Below are 13,609 nucleotides of genomic sequence, written 5' to 3' on the forward strand. Positions count from 1 at the left end.
GGTACAGAGACTTCCCACATACTGTTCCAAATCACCCCCAGTTTATCAACAGCCTCTCCTGGCCCGCAGTAACAGTCCTCTCTGGAGCAGAGCATTTGTTCTGAAGGTACCTCGACACTTCATACTCACCGTGGTTCACGTTAGAGTTCACTTTTGGTGAACCCTGTTGGTTGGACAATTACACACAGACCCATGCCCACCCTCATGGTAGCATATAGAGTACTTTCAATTGTCCCATGAACCCCTTTGCCCCACCCCCCACATTTATCCTCTCCTCTCAGTCCTTGGCAACCACTGGCCTGTGTGTACGTACCATTTCCATGGTTTTGTGTTTTTCAGGAGGCCAGAGGCCTGGACACATGACACAGCCTTTCCAAAGCAGCTTCTTTCAGTTAGTAATGCACATTGAAGTTTCCTCTCTGTCTTTTCCAGGCTTGATAGCCCCGGTTAATGCCCCCATCGTCTGGATCTGCTGTCATTTATTTTTTTTTACCCACCCACTGAAGGGCATCTGGTTTGATCCTGAACTTTGTCAATCAATGAATACATTCACTGTACACATCTTTGTACCATTTTTAAAAAAGATTTATTTTTACTTATATATAGGTAGGTGTGAGCACATGCCACATGTATGCTGACGCTCCCAGAGGCCAGAAGAGGATGCAGGATCTCTTGAGTTACAGATGCTTTGTGCATGTGCTGGGAACGAGAGACTCCAGTCCTCTGGAAGAGCAGCGAGTGCTCTTTGCCTGTGAGCCAACTCTCCAGCTCCCCCTGTGCAGGTTTTTGTGTAGAGATGCTAGCACCTCCTTTGGGTGGAGAAGTGAGGATCCAGTGGTTTCCAGAAACTGCTGGATCGGATGATCAGAGTGTGTTTAGCTTTGTAAGAGCCTGCTGAACTCTTTCCCATAGTGGCTCAGGATTGCTGACTATGGAACTATGTGGAGAGGGATTTCCTTTTTCTTTCTGGCTTGACATAAAATTCTGTTACTCGGAAAGTTAAGCACTTTAAAGGTCACCCAGGTATTTCATTTTATCTTATTTGTATTTTTAAAGCTAGGTCTCATGGAGTCCGGGATGGCTTCTCTATGTAGATGAAACTGTCCTTGAGCTTCTGGTCGTCCTCCATCCGCCTCCCAGAGTGTGGGTACAGGTGTGTGCAACCACACCGGGTCTATGTGATGCTGGGATGGAAACGAGAGCTTCGTCCCTGCTTGTGAAACACTCTACAAAGCAAGTGACAACCACCGTCTCTATCTTCAATTAGTTAATGCATTTTAATTTTTATTTATCTTGAGACGTTCATGCAGGTAGATAATGAAATATAGTCATATTTTCCCTTTCCAATTATTCCTATATCCCCTCCCCCCCCACATGGGGGTTTGAATGAGAAATATTTCTTATAGTCTTGGGCATTTGAACATTTGGTCCCCAGTCGATGGCAGTGGTTTGGGGAAGTTTAAGAAGCACGGCTTTGCTGGAGGAAGCATGTCTCTGGGGGTGGGATTTGAGAGCCCAAAGCTCTCTCTCTCTCTCTGTTTTGTGTTTGGTTCAGGATGTCAGTTCTAAGGATTCTGCTCCAGGAGCTGGAAAGATGGCTCAGTGGTCAAGAACATTGACTGCTTTTCCAGAGGTCCCGAGTTCAACTCCCAGCAACTCCATGGTGTCTCACAACCATCTGTTATGGGATCCAATGCTCTCTTCTGGTGTGTCTGGAGACAGCTACAGTGTACTTATATACATAAAATAAATAATTCTTAAAAAAGAAAAAAAGATAAAAACAAAAAAACAAACCCCCACTTCCAAAACCAGGATCCCATTCCAGCCTCCGTGCCTGCCTGCTAGCTTTGCCTTGGCATTATGATAGACTCTAACTAACCCGCTAAGCCAAAAGCAAGTCTTTCTTTTGTAAGTTGCCTTAGTCATGGTAAAATATCACTGTACAAGAAAAGTGACTCTTATACCCACAATACAACTCTCTCCCGATTTCATGATTTTTCTTTCATCACCCTCTAAGTCTGGTTGGTGCTGCCCATACATGCGTGGGTGTTGGGACCATCCACGAGAGCATGGAAACGTGCCAAAGGCCATATCCTCAATGAAGAATTACTATCCCTTCCCAATAACTATCCACTGCCGGTAGCTCCTTGGTAAGGGGTGGGCCCTGGTGAATCACTCTGCTGGGATATGGCTGTCTTGATCCTGTGTAGGTAGCCATGACCACCTATACACACAGCTGTGAGTTCACGAAGACAGTAGCCATGTCAAGTCTAGAAGACAGCATTTCACAGGGCTCCTCCCCATCCCCCGGCTCTCCCCATCTTTCCTCTTCCTCTTCCACCTTCACTCCCCTCTCAGCCATCAGTTGCCTCTGGCTCGCTCCTTATCTGGGGATGAGATTCCATGGCTCCCTTCACCATCAGTGCTGGAGAGTTAATTGGCTTAATACTGCATTGGTCTTATTCACTGAGTTCCTGAGCATAAGAGCCCTGTTCTGTGCAGGAACCACAGTCCTCTGCTATCTCTGGCTTTTACAATCTTTCAGTCCCACCCCCACCATGCAACCCCTCTCTCTCTTCTTTTAAAAGAACCCACTTTTCCTTTATGTTTAAGATGCTTCTGACTTTTTAATTTCTTATTTTGACTTCCATGAGTCTGTTATACTCAAGATTTGTTTTTTAAAAAAATGATTATTCATCTATTTGTATTTTATGTGTATGTTTTGCCAGCATGCGTGTCTACAGTGTACATATAGTGCACTGCACATATACATACGTGTATGAGTGCAATGCTCAAAGAGGCCTGGAAGAGGATATCCAGTCCCTTAGAATTATAGGAATTTGAGAGTCACCACATGGATTCTGGGAACTGGACCAGGGAGCTGATCCTGAGCCATCTCTCAGGTCCAGGAACCGGTTTTTAATTTTAATTGTTTTATTCTCAGTGCCCAGCCCTCAACCTATGTATGCCCAGCATACGTGGAAGGGTGGAAGACAAAATTTTATAGACACGTGACAAACCCCTGTGTATTTAACCAGTAGCCGTGTCAACTGAGTCGTGAACTCACATGTGACTACAACCACTATGTATTCAGCCAGTTCCGAACTTGCAAAGAGCAGTAGATTAAACACAGAAAATTAAGGGTAGACTTGAGCTTCATTGGGAGGGTGTACTTAAGATGCAGTGATGACCAGAACCAGGGAGGATAACTTGCAACAGGAAGACGTTTATTGAAGCACCACCAAAGAGAAAGTCAAGGAATGTCACTAATAATTGATTAATAGAGAAGCTCATCTCGGCTCACTGGAGAGAAGCAGAAACATAACGTAGGAAAAGCATTTAGATTTGGTATTTGAAACTAGAGCCGTCTGCTTTAGGGGCGGAGTTCAAGAAGGAATCCTCTGCTCGGGCTTGTTGACTTTGGTGGATTTCTCTTCCAGGGTGTGAACTCTGGAGGAGAGAACCTTGCCACGGGGGTCTAACTCTTCCACGACAGTTTTAACGATGGCAGTTTTAGACGAATCTAAAAACGACGCAAACAAACCATTAAAATTGTGCTAAATTCCCAGGTAGAGATGAACTCATTTGAAAAATAGATAATCTGACTTTAATCCCAGCACTTGGGAGGCAGAGGCAGGTGGAACTCTGAGTTCAAGGCCAGCCTGGTCTATATAGAGAGTTCCAGGACAGCCAGGACTACATAGAGAAACCCTGTCATGAAAAAAACCAAACAAAAACATATACAATAAAAAAACACAGAAAGCAAGGCTTCGGAGATGACTCAGTCTGTTGAGTGATTCCTTTGTAATGATGAGGACCTGAGGGCCAACCCCGGAAAACGACATAAAACAAGTCACCTGTCATTCTAGAGCTGCGAAGGTGGAGACAGGGGGATGCCCGGGAGTCAGTGGCTAGCCAGTCTCACCTACTTTAGGCTAGTCAGAGACCCCCACTCAAACAAAAAAGGGGAGTACTGTGGCTGAGGAATGCTACTTTAGGTTTCCCTCTGGTCTCCATAGACAGGTGCAGTTGCACACAGGCACACACAGGGGAGAGAGGAAGAAGAGGAGGAGAGAAGAGAAGGGAGGAGAGAAAGACACCATGAACGCCTCATAGAGCTTTCACTCTTTCACTTACCCTTTGTCTGATTTCCGGGTCCTCCTTGGCCTTTTGACTTAACACAAGAGCTGTAAAAAAAAAAAAAAAAATTTTGCATTAATTACATGCGTGTTTTGCTAAAGCCATAAAACAGCACCAGCTTACAGAAGGAGTTCTTTGACTGCTGAAGTAACACTGGGGAGGGAGGTTCCATTCACACGCGATCCGGACCACAGAGACTTGGCTCACTCAGGTGATGTTTAGGAATCTTAAGGAGTGTCCAACAGGAAGAGTGCCTACCCCTCGTCTCCGTCTATGAGGCGGCAGTAGGTCTCGATCTCCTTCTCCAGGTGCGCCTTGACATTCAGCAGCTGCTCATATTCCAGCTTCTGGCCCTCGGTCTCCGTCCTCACCTGGTGCAGCTGCTCCTCCAGGGCGCTGATCTGAGCCTGGATCTGAGCCAGCTGCGTGCAGTAGTTGCCCTCCGTCTCTGTCAGGGAGCACTCCAGAGAGTGTTTCTGTAGTTTGAGAAGATGGTATTGTAGAAATCGTTACTGTACTGATTCGGAATAAGCCAAGCCCCTTAGAAGAGAGTTATCCTTACACAAGGCAATCCGTCACATTTGGAGCTGTGGGGATGGCTGTTGGTAAAGGGCTTGCCATGCGAGCATGCGGACTCGAGAGCAGCCCCCAACACCTACATTAAAAAGTCAGGTATGTGACAACACTTGTCATGCCAGTGTTGGGGAAGGGAGCACAGAGTTTCTGTGGCTTGAGGATCAGCCGATGTAGCCTAACATGGAAGCCTCATGTCCCACTTGAGAGACTCTGTCTCAAAAACCACGGTGGACAGTTCCAAAGAACAGCACCCAAGGCTGACCTCTGGATTACACACCCATGTGCACTGTACACACTGCACATACACATAGACACACTGCACATATAATCAGACAATCATATCCACCTAAAAGATTCCACCTGTTCTATATTCACGGCAGACACCATGCCAGTCTATTTATAATGACACAGATGGTGGCGAACGGTCCTTGCCAATCTTGAAATGCTAGAAAAAAAATGCAACTGTTTCTTTCTCAGGTGCAGTGGAAAGATCCTTACCACACACACCAATAGATGCTGTGCTTGTGGGGGTGTGGCACAGTTTCCAATTTTCTCCTTAAAGTCGCCCTACACTCTGCTCCCTCCTTGTGAATCACATGAAGTCTTTGTCTCCTGCTGATCTATAGCCAGTTGTATAAACATTGTATATGTACGTGTGTAGCATGATGCAAAGAAAAGCACTGCCCTTTTAAACTTTAAACTGTCTAATTGCCTGGCTTGTAAAGTCCAATGAGTCTACACAGAACAAGAGGGAACACCTGTTATAATTTTACTTGAAATGAGGATGTCATTTTTTTCTTCTTCTTGAGGCAGGGTCTCTCTACATAGCCCTGGCTATCCTGGAACTCACTATGCAGACCAGGCTGGCCTCGAACTCACAGAGATCCACCTGCCTCTGCTTCCCAAGTGCTGCAATTAAATGTATGCACCACTATGCCTGCCTAGATGGCAAGACCTTCCTGACCCACTTGAAGCCAAATTTTCATATAATTTTACATACATCCACATATAGCAGGGACGGGCCTTCTTCTGTGGGTAAACGCTGCTGCAGGTTTCCTAGTCCCAGGCAGAAAGGTATAGACTTAAGTTTGGCAAGTTGGATTGGAAGTCTCATACTTTGTTCCTTAATGGTGCAAGTCTGGGAAGCACCTCTCCTCTTTGAACCCGATTCTTCTTTTGGAGATAATAATGTGAGCTGTGAAGTCTGCCTGTCTGTGCCCCCGGGCAGAGGGTATTGTGGACTAACCTGAAGGGGCACTGGCTGGGCAAACCCTTAATGAAAAAGGTGTTATTATTGTCATTAGGCAGGTTTTGCTTTAGACTTAACCTTCACACCTCTACTTTGCTTCTTATTTATCCACTTAAAAGGAACTTAAGTGCTCTTAATTAACTGACTGATGGGAAGGCTGGGTGGGGAATCCAGGGACGGTATTTGTGCTGTGCAGAGATGGATGTGTTGATCTTTCGACATGGGAGAGAAGGCTCAAGGCAAAATAAGCTTTCTTCTTGAGCACATCTAAATAATTGTAGTTGCTGGTTTCCAGGGCTTGCTAACATCTAGGTGTAATTTTCAAGCAGAGGTGAGTAGAGTAATCAGTGGATAAAAATCCCAAGTGAATAACTCGACGAGGATGAAAATTCTTTCGAGTTTTTCCCCAACCTCCAAAGCAAACCTGCCTCGTCCTTCCTACTTACCATGGCTAAGAGGGACTGTAGCTCTATCTCCAGGGTTTGGAGAGTCCGTTTCATCTCTGTAAGTTCGTTCCTGGCTGAGGTGGTGGCTCCAGCATCGTCTGAAATCTGCTGCTGCAGGGAGGCGCTCTACAAAGGCAGGAGCTGGTGTCAGGGTGTGGGCAGCGGCATCCACACCTGGTGCAGGGCGTGTGCCAGCGAGCCTTGGCTTTACCTTCTCTTGGAACCAGGCCTCGGCGTCCCTACGGTTCTGCTCAGCCAGGGCCTCGTACTCCGCTCTCATGTTGTTCAGCAGGACGGTGAGGTCCACGCCCGGGGCTGCGTTCATCTCCACGTTCACGTTGCCTCCAGCGGCGCACTGCAGAGCCTGCATTTCCTGAAACAGATTTGTTCAACAACATTAGGTTCTGACTGTTTGTAAGGAAGCCAAGTGGACAGGATCTATGAGGCTCAAAGCTTTTTGCTCTTTTTCTGTTTTGAGGCAGTTTTATTCTGGCTGCCCTCCCCCCACCCTACCCCGGGATCTGGGATTGTAGCTGTGAACTACTACCCTGGGGTTGTTTGTTTCATTTGAGAGGGAATAATAGAAATATTTCAAAGGGTTAAGGGGAAATTAATGATATTAGGATACACTATTTATCAAAATGTAATTAGGTTTCAATTCCCAGAAGGAGGCAGGCTGTGAAGACCGGGAAGGGTTGGGTGCCTACCTCCTCGTGGTTCTTCTTGAGGTATGCCAGCTCCTCACTGAGTGTTTCCAGCTGGACCTCAAGGTCGGTTCTGCACAGGGTCAGCTCATCCAGGACCCTCCGCAAGCCATTGATGTCAGCATCGACGCTCTGGTGGAGTGCCAGCTCATTCTCGTACCTTAGAGATGAGTTTGAAAGGTTCATTCTCCCCTGCCAGATTTGAGTCACCCCACTTCTCAGGTTACCCCAAAGACTACCCATGAAGGAATAGACACACTTCTATGAGGCAAGATAATGGGAATATTCAAAGTTCTCTTCCCTATAACCTTGACATTCATTTGAATAAGCTCTGAGTTTTCTAAGTAAATTAGGTTACGATGTAAGTCTCCTCAATATGGATTTGGTTTAAAGTGGACAAACGGGCCAAAGCAGAGCAGAGAAGAACCCCCAGTGGCCCAAGGAAAAAGGAAGGGAGCTTTTGGTGTGTTTTAATTTGGCTCAGCTCACTTCATTCTGAAGTCATCCGCAGTCAGTCTCGCGTTGTCATTTTGCAGGATGATGTTGGCGTTGTGCGCAGTTGCAGAGATGATCTGATGATGGGTGGACAGGTAGGTAAGAGTGAGGACATAGGAAAATATTCAAATTTCCCTGCAATTAAGTTACACATGAGATCACACTAATACTTCTCGAACCTTGGGCTGGTGATGAGCGTTTTGAAAATGGGGACTTGAAGTCTAGTCAGTTTTAATTTTCAATTCCTACTTTATCATTTAAAAAAATTCCCTTTTAAGTTTATAAATATCTAGTTGGTGGCATTGGGCAGGTCTTGATATTTCTGTGTTACTAAAAACATACAGGCTTGCCTGATTCCCAATGATGGGTGGGTCATGCTGAAAGGTTATAACTGTAATATGAATTATTATTGTTTTAAAAAATTCACTTTTCCATGTGTATTGGTGTCTCTCCTGCATGTATGTTTGTGCACTATGTGTGTGCCTGGTGCCCCCAGAAGCTGGGAGAAGGCTTTGGATACCATGGAACTGGAGTTACAGATGGTTGTTAACCATCATGTAGATGGTGGGAATTAAACACCCAGCCGGTGTTCTTAATTGTTGAGCCATCTCTCCAGCCCAGAAATGATTTTGCATATTGATAATGAAGTCCTTGAAGCTGAGTTCCATGTCCTGCTGTGACTATGTTTCTGGGTCAATATGTTCCCTATCAGTCAATGGACGTCTTACCTGGGTCCTGAGGTCATCAATGATGGGGAAGTATCTACTGTAGTCATGATCGAGACCACGGCATGACCCAGGTCCAAATTTTTCATACCAGTCCTTGATCTTCTGCTCCAGATCAGCGTTGGCCTCCTCCAGTGCTTGCACGTTCTCCAGGTAGGAGGCCAGGCGGTCGTTGAGGTTCTGCATGGTCACCTTCTCATTGCCAGAGAGGAGGCCGTGCTCATTCGCTGTGAAGGCCCCACAAGAAGCACCGCCCATACCAAGCCCCCCTGCCAATGAACTGCCCCCAAAGGCGCAGGAGAAGCCGCTTCCGATGCCCGGCACTCCGCATGCGTTTCCAGCCCCCAAGGCTGCTCCGGAGCTGGAGAGCCTCACAGAGCCCAGCCGTCTGGATGCGGAAGAAAAGCGAACGGACATGGTGATCACTCTGCAGTGCTGCCCCAACGGTGAATGTCCCTGGCTGAAGACTGCTTTATATATGCGTCGTTAGGGTGTCTCTAGATGGACTCTGTCTCGCCTAGCAAAATGGTGTTTGCCAGCTCATTGAGAATTATCCCTAAGTGGGTGACATTTTCCCCTAATGAATGTCTTTACACTGCTGCGTCCACTTCCGTAGGTGGATAGCTACCTTGATGTTTGTTATCTCTGGGAGGGAGCAGGGTGGAGTGTTATCAAGGTTATTATAGGGATGCCTTTCAGTTTAGTGTGAGCAACCCTTCCTGCCTTCTAGGCCTCAGCAGTATACAATTCCTTAAAGAATTAAGAAGAAGTGTAATAGATAACAGTTCTTTTTCCTTTGACCAATAGCATCTGTATTTCTCTGGCAAGCAAAAAAACGTCACCAGCAGTGTTTTCTATCAGACACGTTGAAAATAATTTCAAGACCGTGAGCCCTAGATTCCAGAGGAAAGAAGTGGAGTTTTAAATGAAAAATCAATCAATCAATCAATCAATCAAACAAACAAACAAAACAGGTTCTGTTTTGGAAACAGAAAGTTTTCTCTTGATCTTTATCCTTCTTGAATTTCCATTTATTTTACATAGGCTTTTGCCTGAGCTGTGTTGCTAGGCAGGGCATCCAGGGGGATCGGTTAGCCTTTGTGGCTCTCAGTATCTTTAGCTATAAATTGAAGGATCTAGGTTATGGCCAGGGGACAAGTAGGTTTCTAGTCTTTCCATAGATCTTCTTTTTCTTAGACTACTTCTGCCCCTGCCTCCTCTACTTCTTACCTCTTACTTCTTCCTAAACTGGTTCTATTATCTTAGAGATTTTGGGTTTACTGCCCCTCCAATCCAGCCCTTCCTTTCCCTCTCCTCTCTCCTTCCCTCCTCTTCTCTTCCCTTCTTCCATTTGACAGGGTTGCACTATCTTGCCCAGGCTGGCCTCAATCTTGTGGTTCTTCTGCCTCTGGCTCTGGAGTGCCAGGATTGTAGGTATGGTCCCCAGCGCCTGCTCAACCATTGTTTTTTGTGCTTATTCTCCTTCATCCCCTTGACTCCACTAGCTACTGGTGACCTCAGTCAGCCCTCATGAGTTTCAGACAGGATGCCCTCTGAGAATCCCTCCACATCTTTGGCTGCACCCTTTTCTGTTCTATTCATGCCTTGCCCATTGCTCTAGATGCTCACAGTGCTCTGCTTGCCCGTAAGACTGTCTTCCCCTGATAGAGCCGTCACCTTGCAGGCTTACCTTCATATTTCATGAGATCTCCTCCTCCCATCTTTCGCCTTTGTTCATGTTCTTTGCGTTGGCTTCTTTTTTGTTTTTAAAAATTTAAAATGTAAGATCTTGCATTTTCCGGGGACTATGGACATCACTTTCAGTTGAGAAGATCTGAAACAAAGAAGCTAAGAACATACAATTTCATAACCTAGTAGGTAAGTTTGCAGAGAAGAAAGCCAGAAAATTTGAATCAAGAAACAATATCCAGAGGCTGAAGAGGTGCCTCAGCAGTTAAGAGCACTTGCTGCTCTTCCAGAGGACCAGAGTTCAAATTCCAGCACTCACACTGCAGCTCACAACAACCTGTAACTCCCACTGCAGAGTGTCCAACGCTCTCTTCTGGCCTCCATGGTCACTTATAATCACATGCACAAATACACATATGCATAATTCAAAATGAGATAAATCCATTAAAAAAGGAAGCCAAAGAAAAATTTCCAAACAAACTACTTCTAATTATTAACTTTACAAGTAACAAAACATTGCATGCTCAAAAGATGGCTAAAGGATATCAAAACAGAATAGCAAACACAAGAAAAGCGTTGAATTTATAAAAATGTGTCTAAGGAGCTGGACGGTGGTGGCGCACGCCTTTAATCCCAGCACTTGGGAGGCAGAGGCAGGTGGATTTCTGAGTTTGAGGCCAGCTTGGTCTACAAAGTGAGTTCCAGGACAGCCAGGACTACACAGAGAAACCCTGTCTTGAAAAAACAAAAACAAAACAACAAAAATGTGTCTGAGGATTTGGGGGGGGGGGAGGGGTATCATTCTCCCATTGCTTCTCCAGCTTAGTTTTTGGGCCAGAGTCTTTTACTGAACCCGGGGACTACTGTTTTGGGTCCCCTGGCTGCCAGCAAGCTGCAATAATCCATCTGTCTCCATCGTCTCAGTGTTGGAGTGACAGGCATGTGCTGCTGTCCTGGGGTGACAGGCATGCAGTGCTGTACTCTGCAACTACAGGGAGGGGCCTGAAGTCACAGCACGTAGAAGGTGAAGGCTAGGTGACTGGAAATTCAAGGTCATCCTTGGCTACTTGGGATCTGGAGGCAATAACAGCAAACAAAAAGATGATCAATTTCCCTAAATTTCCAAAATAAAACTTTAGTAGTGGGCTGACAAATAAACTTTAAAAAGAAAAAAGAAAACCCTTTAAGAATGTAAGCTGATTCCCCAAACTGTTGCCTGTCTTCTAGCTAGGCTGACTTGTCTGACCTCAGTGGGAGAGGATGCACCTAGCCCCGCAGAGACTTGATGTGCCAGGGTTGGAGGGGGGATACCCAGGAGGGTTCCCACCTGATCAGAGAAGGGGAGCAGGAAATGGGGGAAGGGTTGGGGAGGTGGTGACTGGGAGGAGGACAGTGATTGGGACATAAAGTGACTAAGTAAAAAAAAATGTAGTCTGACTATAGTGGTGTGTTCCTCTTAGAAAGCTGAGGCAAGAGAATCATAGGTTCAAGCTGAGGCCAACCTGTCTCAATTAATAAACAAATATATGCATGCATGCATACATACATACATACATACATATGCACATGCATACATAAAGGATACCCTTGATTTAATAGTGATAAGGGGGTGCTCTGAAAGTGAAAGTTTTTAGTTGAGATGGATCTCTCTCTCTCTCTCTCTCTCTTTTGAGACAGGTTCTCTCTGTGCAGCCTGGCTGGCCTAGAACTTTGATGCAGACCAGGCTCAGACTCATGGAGATCCACCGACCTCTGCCTCCTGAATGTTGGGATAAAATGTGTGTCCACCACACCTGGACTGATAAAATGATTTTGTTGCTAAGGAAGCTATAGGAAAGATGAGCGTATTCAGGAAACCAGGTTAATACTCCTGTGGTCTGAAAGAGCCCAATCCAACAAACTAACTTAGAATTTAAGGTAGTAGCACTGGGGAGCTAGAGCAGGCGGTAAAGCAATAATGTGCCCGAGTTTGAGCCCCAGCATCCAGAAGAAGAAGCCAGGTGTGGCAGCATGTGCTTGTAATCTCAGGGATGGGGAGGCAGAGACAGATGGATCCCTGGGGCTTGCTGGCCAGACAGCCTAGCCTTGGGTGAGTCCTAGGCCAAAGAGAGACTATTCATCAAAAATATGTGAATAGCGGGCCAGTGGTGGCTCACACCTTTAATCCCAGCACTTGAGGGGCAGAGGCAGAGGCAGAGGCAGAGGCAGAGGCAGAGGCAGAGGCAGAGGCAGAGGCAGAGGCAGAGGCAGAGGCAGAGGCAGAGGCAGATAGATCTTTGGGTTTGAGGCCAGCCTGGTCTACAGAGTGAGTCGTAGGACAGCCAGGGCTGCACAGAGAAACGCTGACTTGAAATAAAAATATGGGGCTGAAGAGATGGCTCAGAGGTTAAGAACACTGACTTCCAGAGGTCCTGAATTCAAATCCCAGCAACCACATGGTGGCTCACAACCATCTGTAATGAGATGGGACGCCCTCTTCTGGTGTGTCTGAAGACAGCTACAGTGTACTTACATATAATAAATAAATAAATCTTTAAAAATAATGAAGAGTGTTCATAAAGAACACAAAAGCACATCCGTTTGCCTGTCCATGTATGCATACAGACAAAACAAAGTGATGTTCTGTAATACTCAAGAGAAACCATTTCAGCCCAGGTCCCACAAAATTCCTAAAGTTATGTTTCAACCAAACTAAACAAACAAATGAGGAAGAAGAAAGAAAGTCACATGACCAGGAGTCAGGGTTAACTATAGTCTGTGGAACATAAAGACCAACAACCATGAAATTACAAGGAAGTATATACAAAATACACACACGTGGCTTTAATGCCTAGGAAGCAAAGGAACTGGAAGTGTTCCCAACAAACAAGTGACTATCAAAAAAGACACGGGCCTGAATGCATTCCTGGTCCTGTGCACCCTCATGCCTGGTTCTGTAAACCAGTCAAGAGCCTGTGGCTGGGGAGGTCACAGGCCCCAGGGTGGAACATACTGCTGTTTTGCTAAATGGCCACGTTGCCAAACTGCCTTCTAAATACTTCTAGATGAATGTTGCTCTCAGCCTTCATCAGCGAGGCTTCTTTATACAATGCGTGACAGGTAATGCAGAGATTCACAACTGGAAAAGTGCTAATGATAAGTGACTGAGTACCCAGCATCTGATGGGACCGCCATATCATCCCCTTCAAGGCTGAGGGAGCATCCCGGAAGAATGGGTGGTAGGTCCGAGTAAAACAGCCAATAGGGAGATGAGCGTGAACCGGTGGGTGTCGTCTGTACATGACAGGGCTGTTGCACACACCTTCACTGGAATTCTGGTTACCCGCATGAACAAGTCTGGGCCTAGCAGCATTTCATCCTGCGTGACAGAGGGGTTCACAAGATCTCATCCCTCCCTAAAGGACTATTAGTTAATGGCTGCTGGAGGCGGGGGTGGGGTGGGGAGGGCACTTCCCTCAGTAGTGCAGTCAGGCTCCAGTAAATAACCCTTCTCCTATGCCCAAGCAAGCAAACACAAATTAAACTCAGTGAGCGCGCGCACGTGTGCTCTCTCTCTCTCTCTCTCTCTCTCTCTCTCTCTCTCTC

At 46.2% G+C, this 13,609-nt stretch overlaps 1 protein-coding gene across 1 annotated transcript; it reads right to left on the reverse strand.

Annotated features, from left to right (window-relative positions):
• Positions 1-3,206: 3,206 nt before the first annotated feature.
• LOC110304939 (keratin, type I cytoskeletal 27) lies at positions 3,207-8,791 on the reverse strand. Its single transcript, XM_021176639.1, has 8 exons — positions 8,339-8,791; positions 7,605-7,687; positions 7,119-7,275; positions 6,623-6,784; positions 6,412-6,537; positions 4,399-4,616; positions 4,138-4,187; positions 3,207-3,523 (listed from the first exon to the last, which is right to left on the reverse strand). The coding sequence occupies exons 1-8, from the start codon at positions 8,750-8,752 to the stop codon at positions 3,387-3,389; spliced, it is 1,347 nt and encodes a 448-aa protein (XP_021032298.1). The 5' UTR covers positions 8,753-8,791; the 3' UTR covers positions 3,207-3,386.
• Positions 8,792-13,609: the final 4,818 nt, after the last annotated feature.

The sequence above is a fragment of the Mus caroli genome, chromosome 11 (genome assembly GCF_900094665.2).
Source record: "Mus caroli chromosome 11, CAROLI_EIJ_v1.1, whole genome shotgun sequence".
Lineage (NCBI taxonomy): Eukaryota > Metazoa > Chordata > Mammalia > Rodentia > Muridae > Mus > Mus caroli.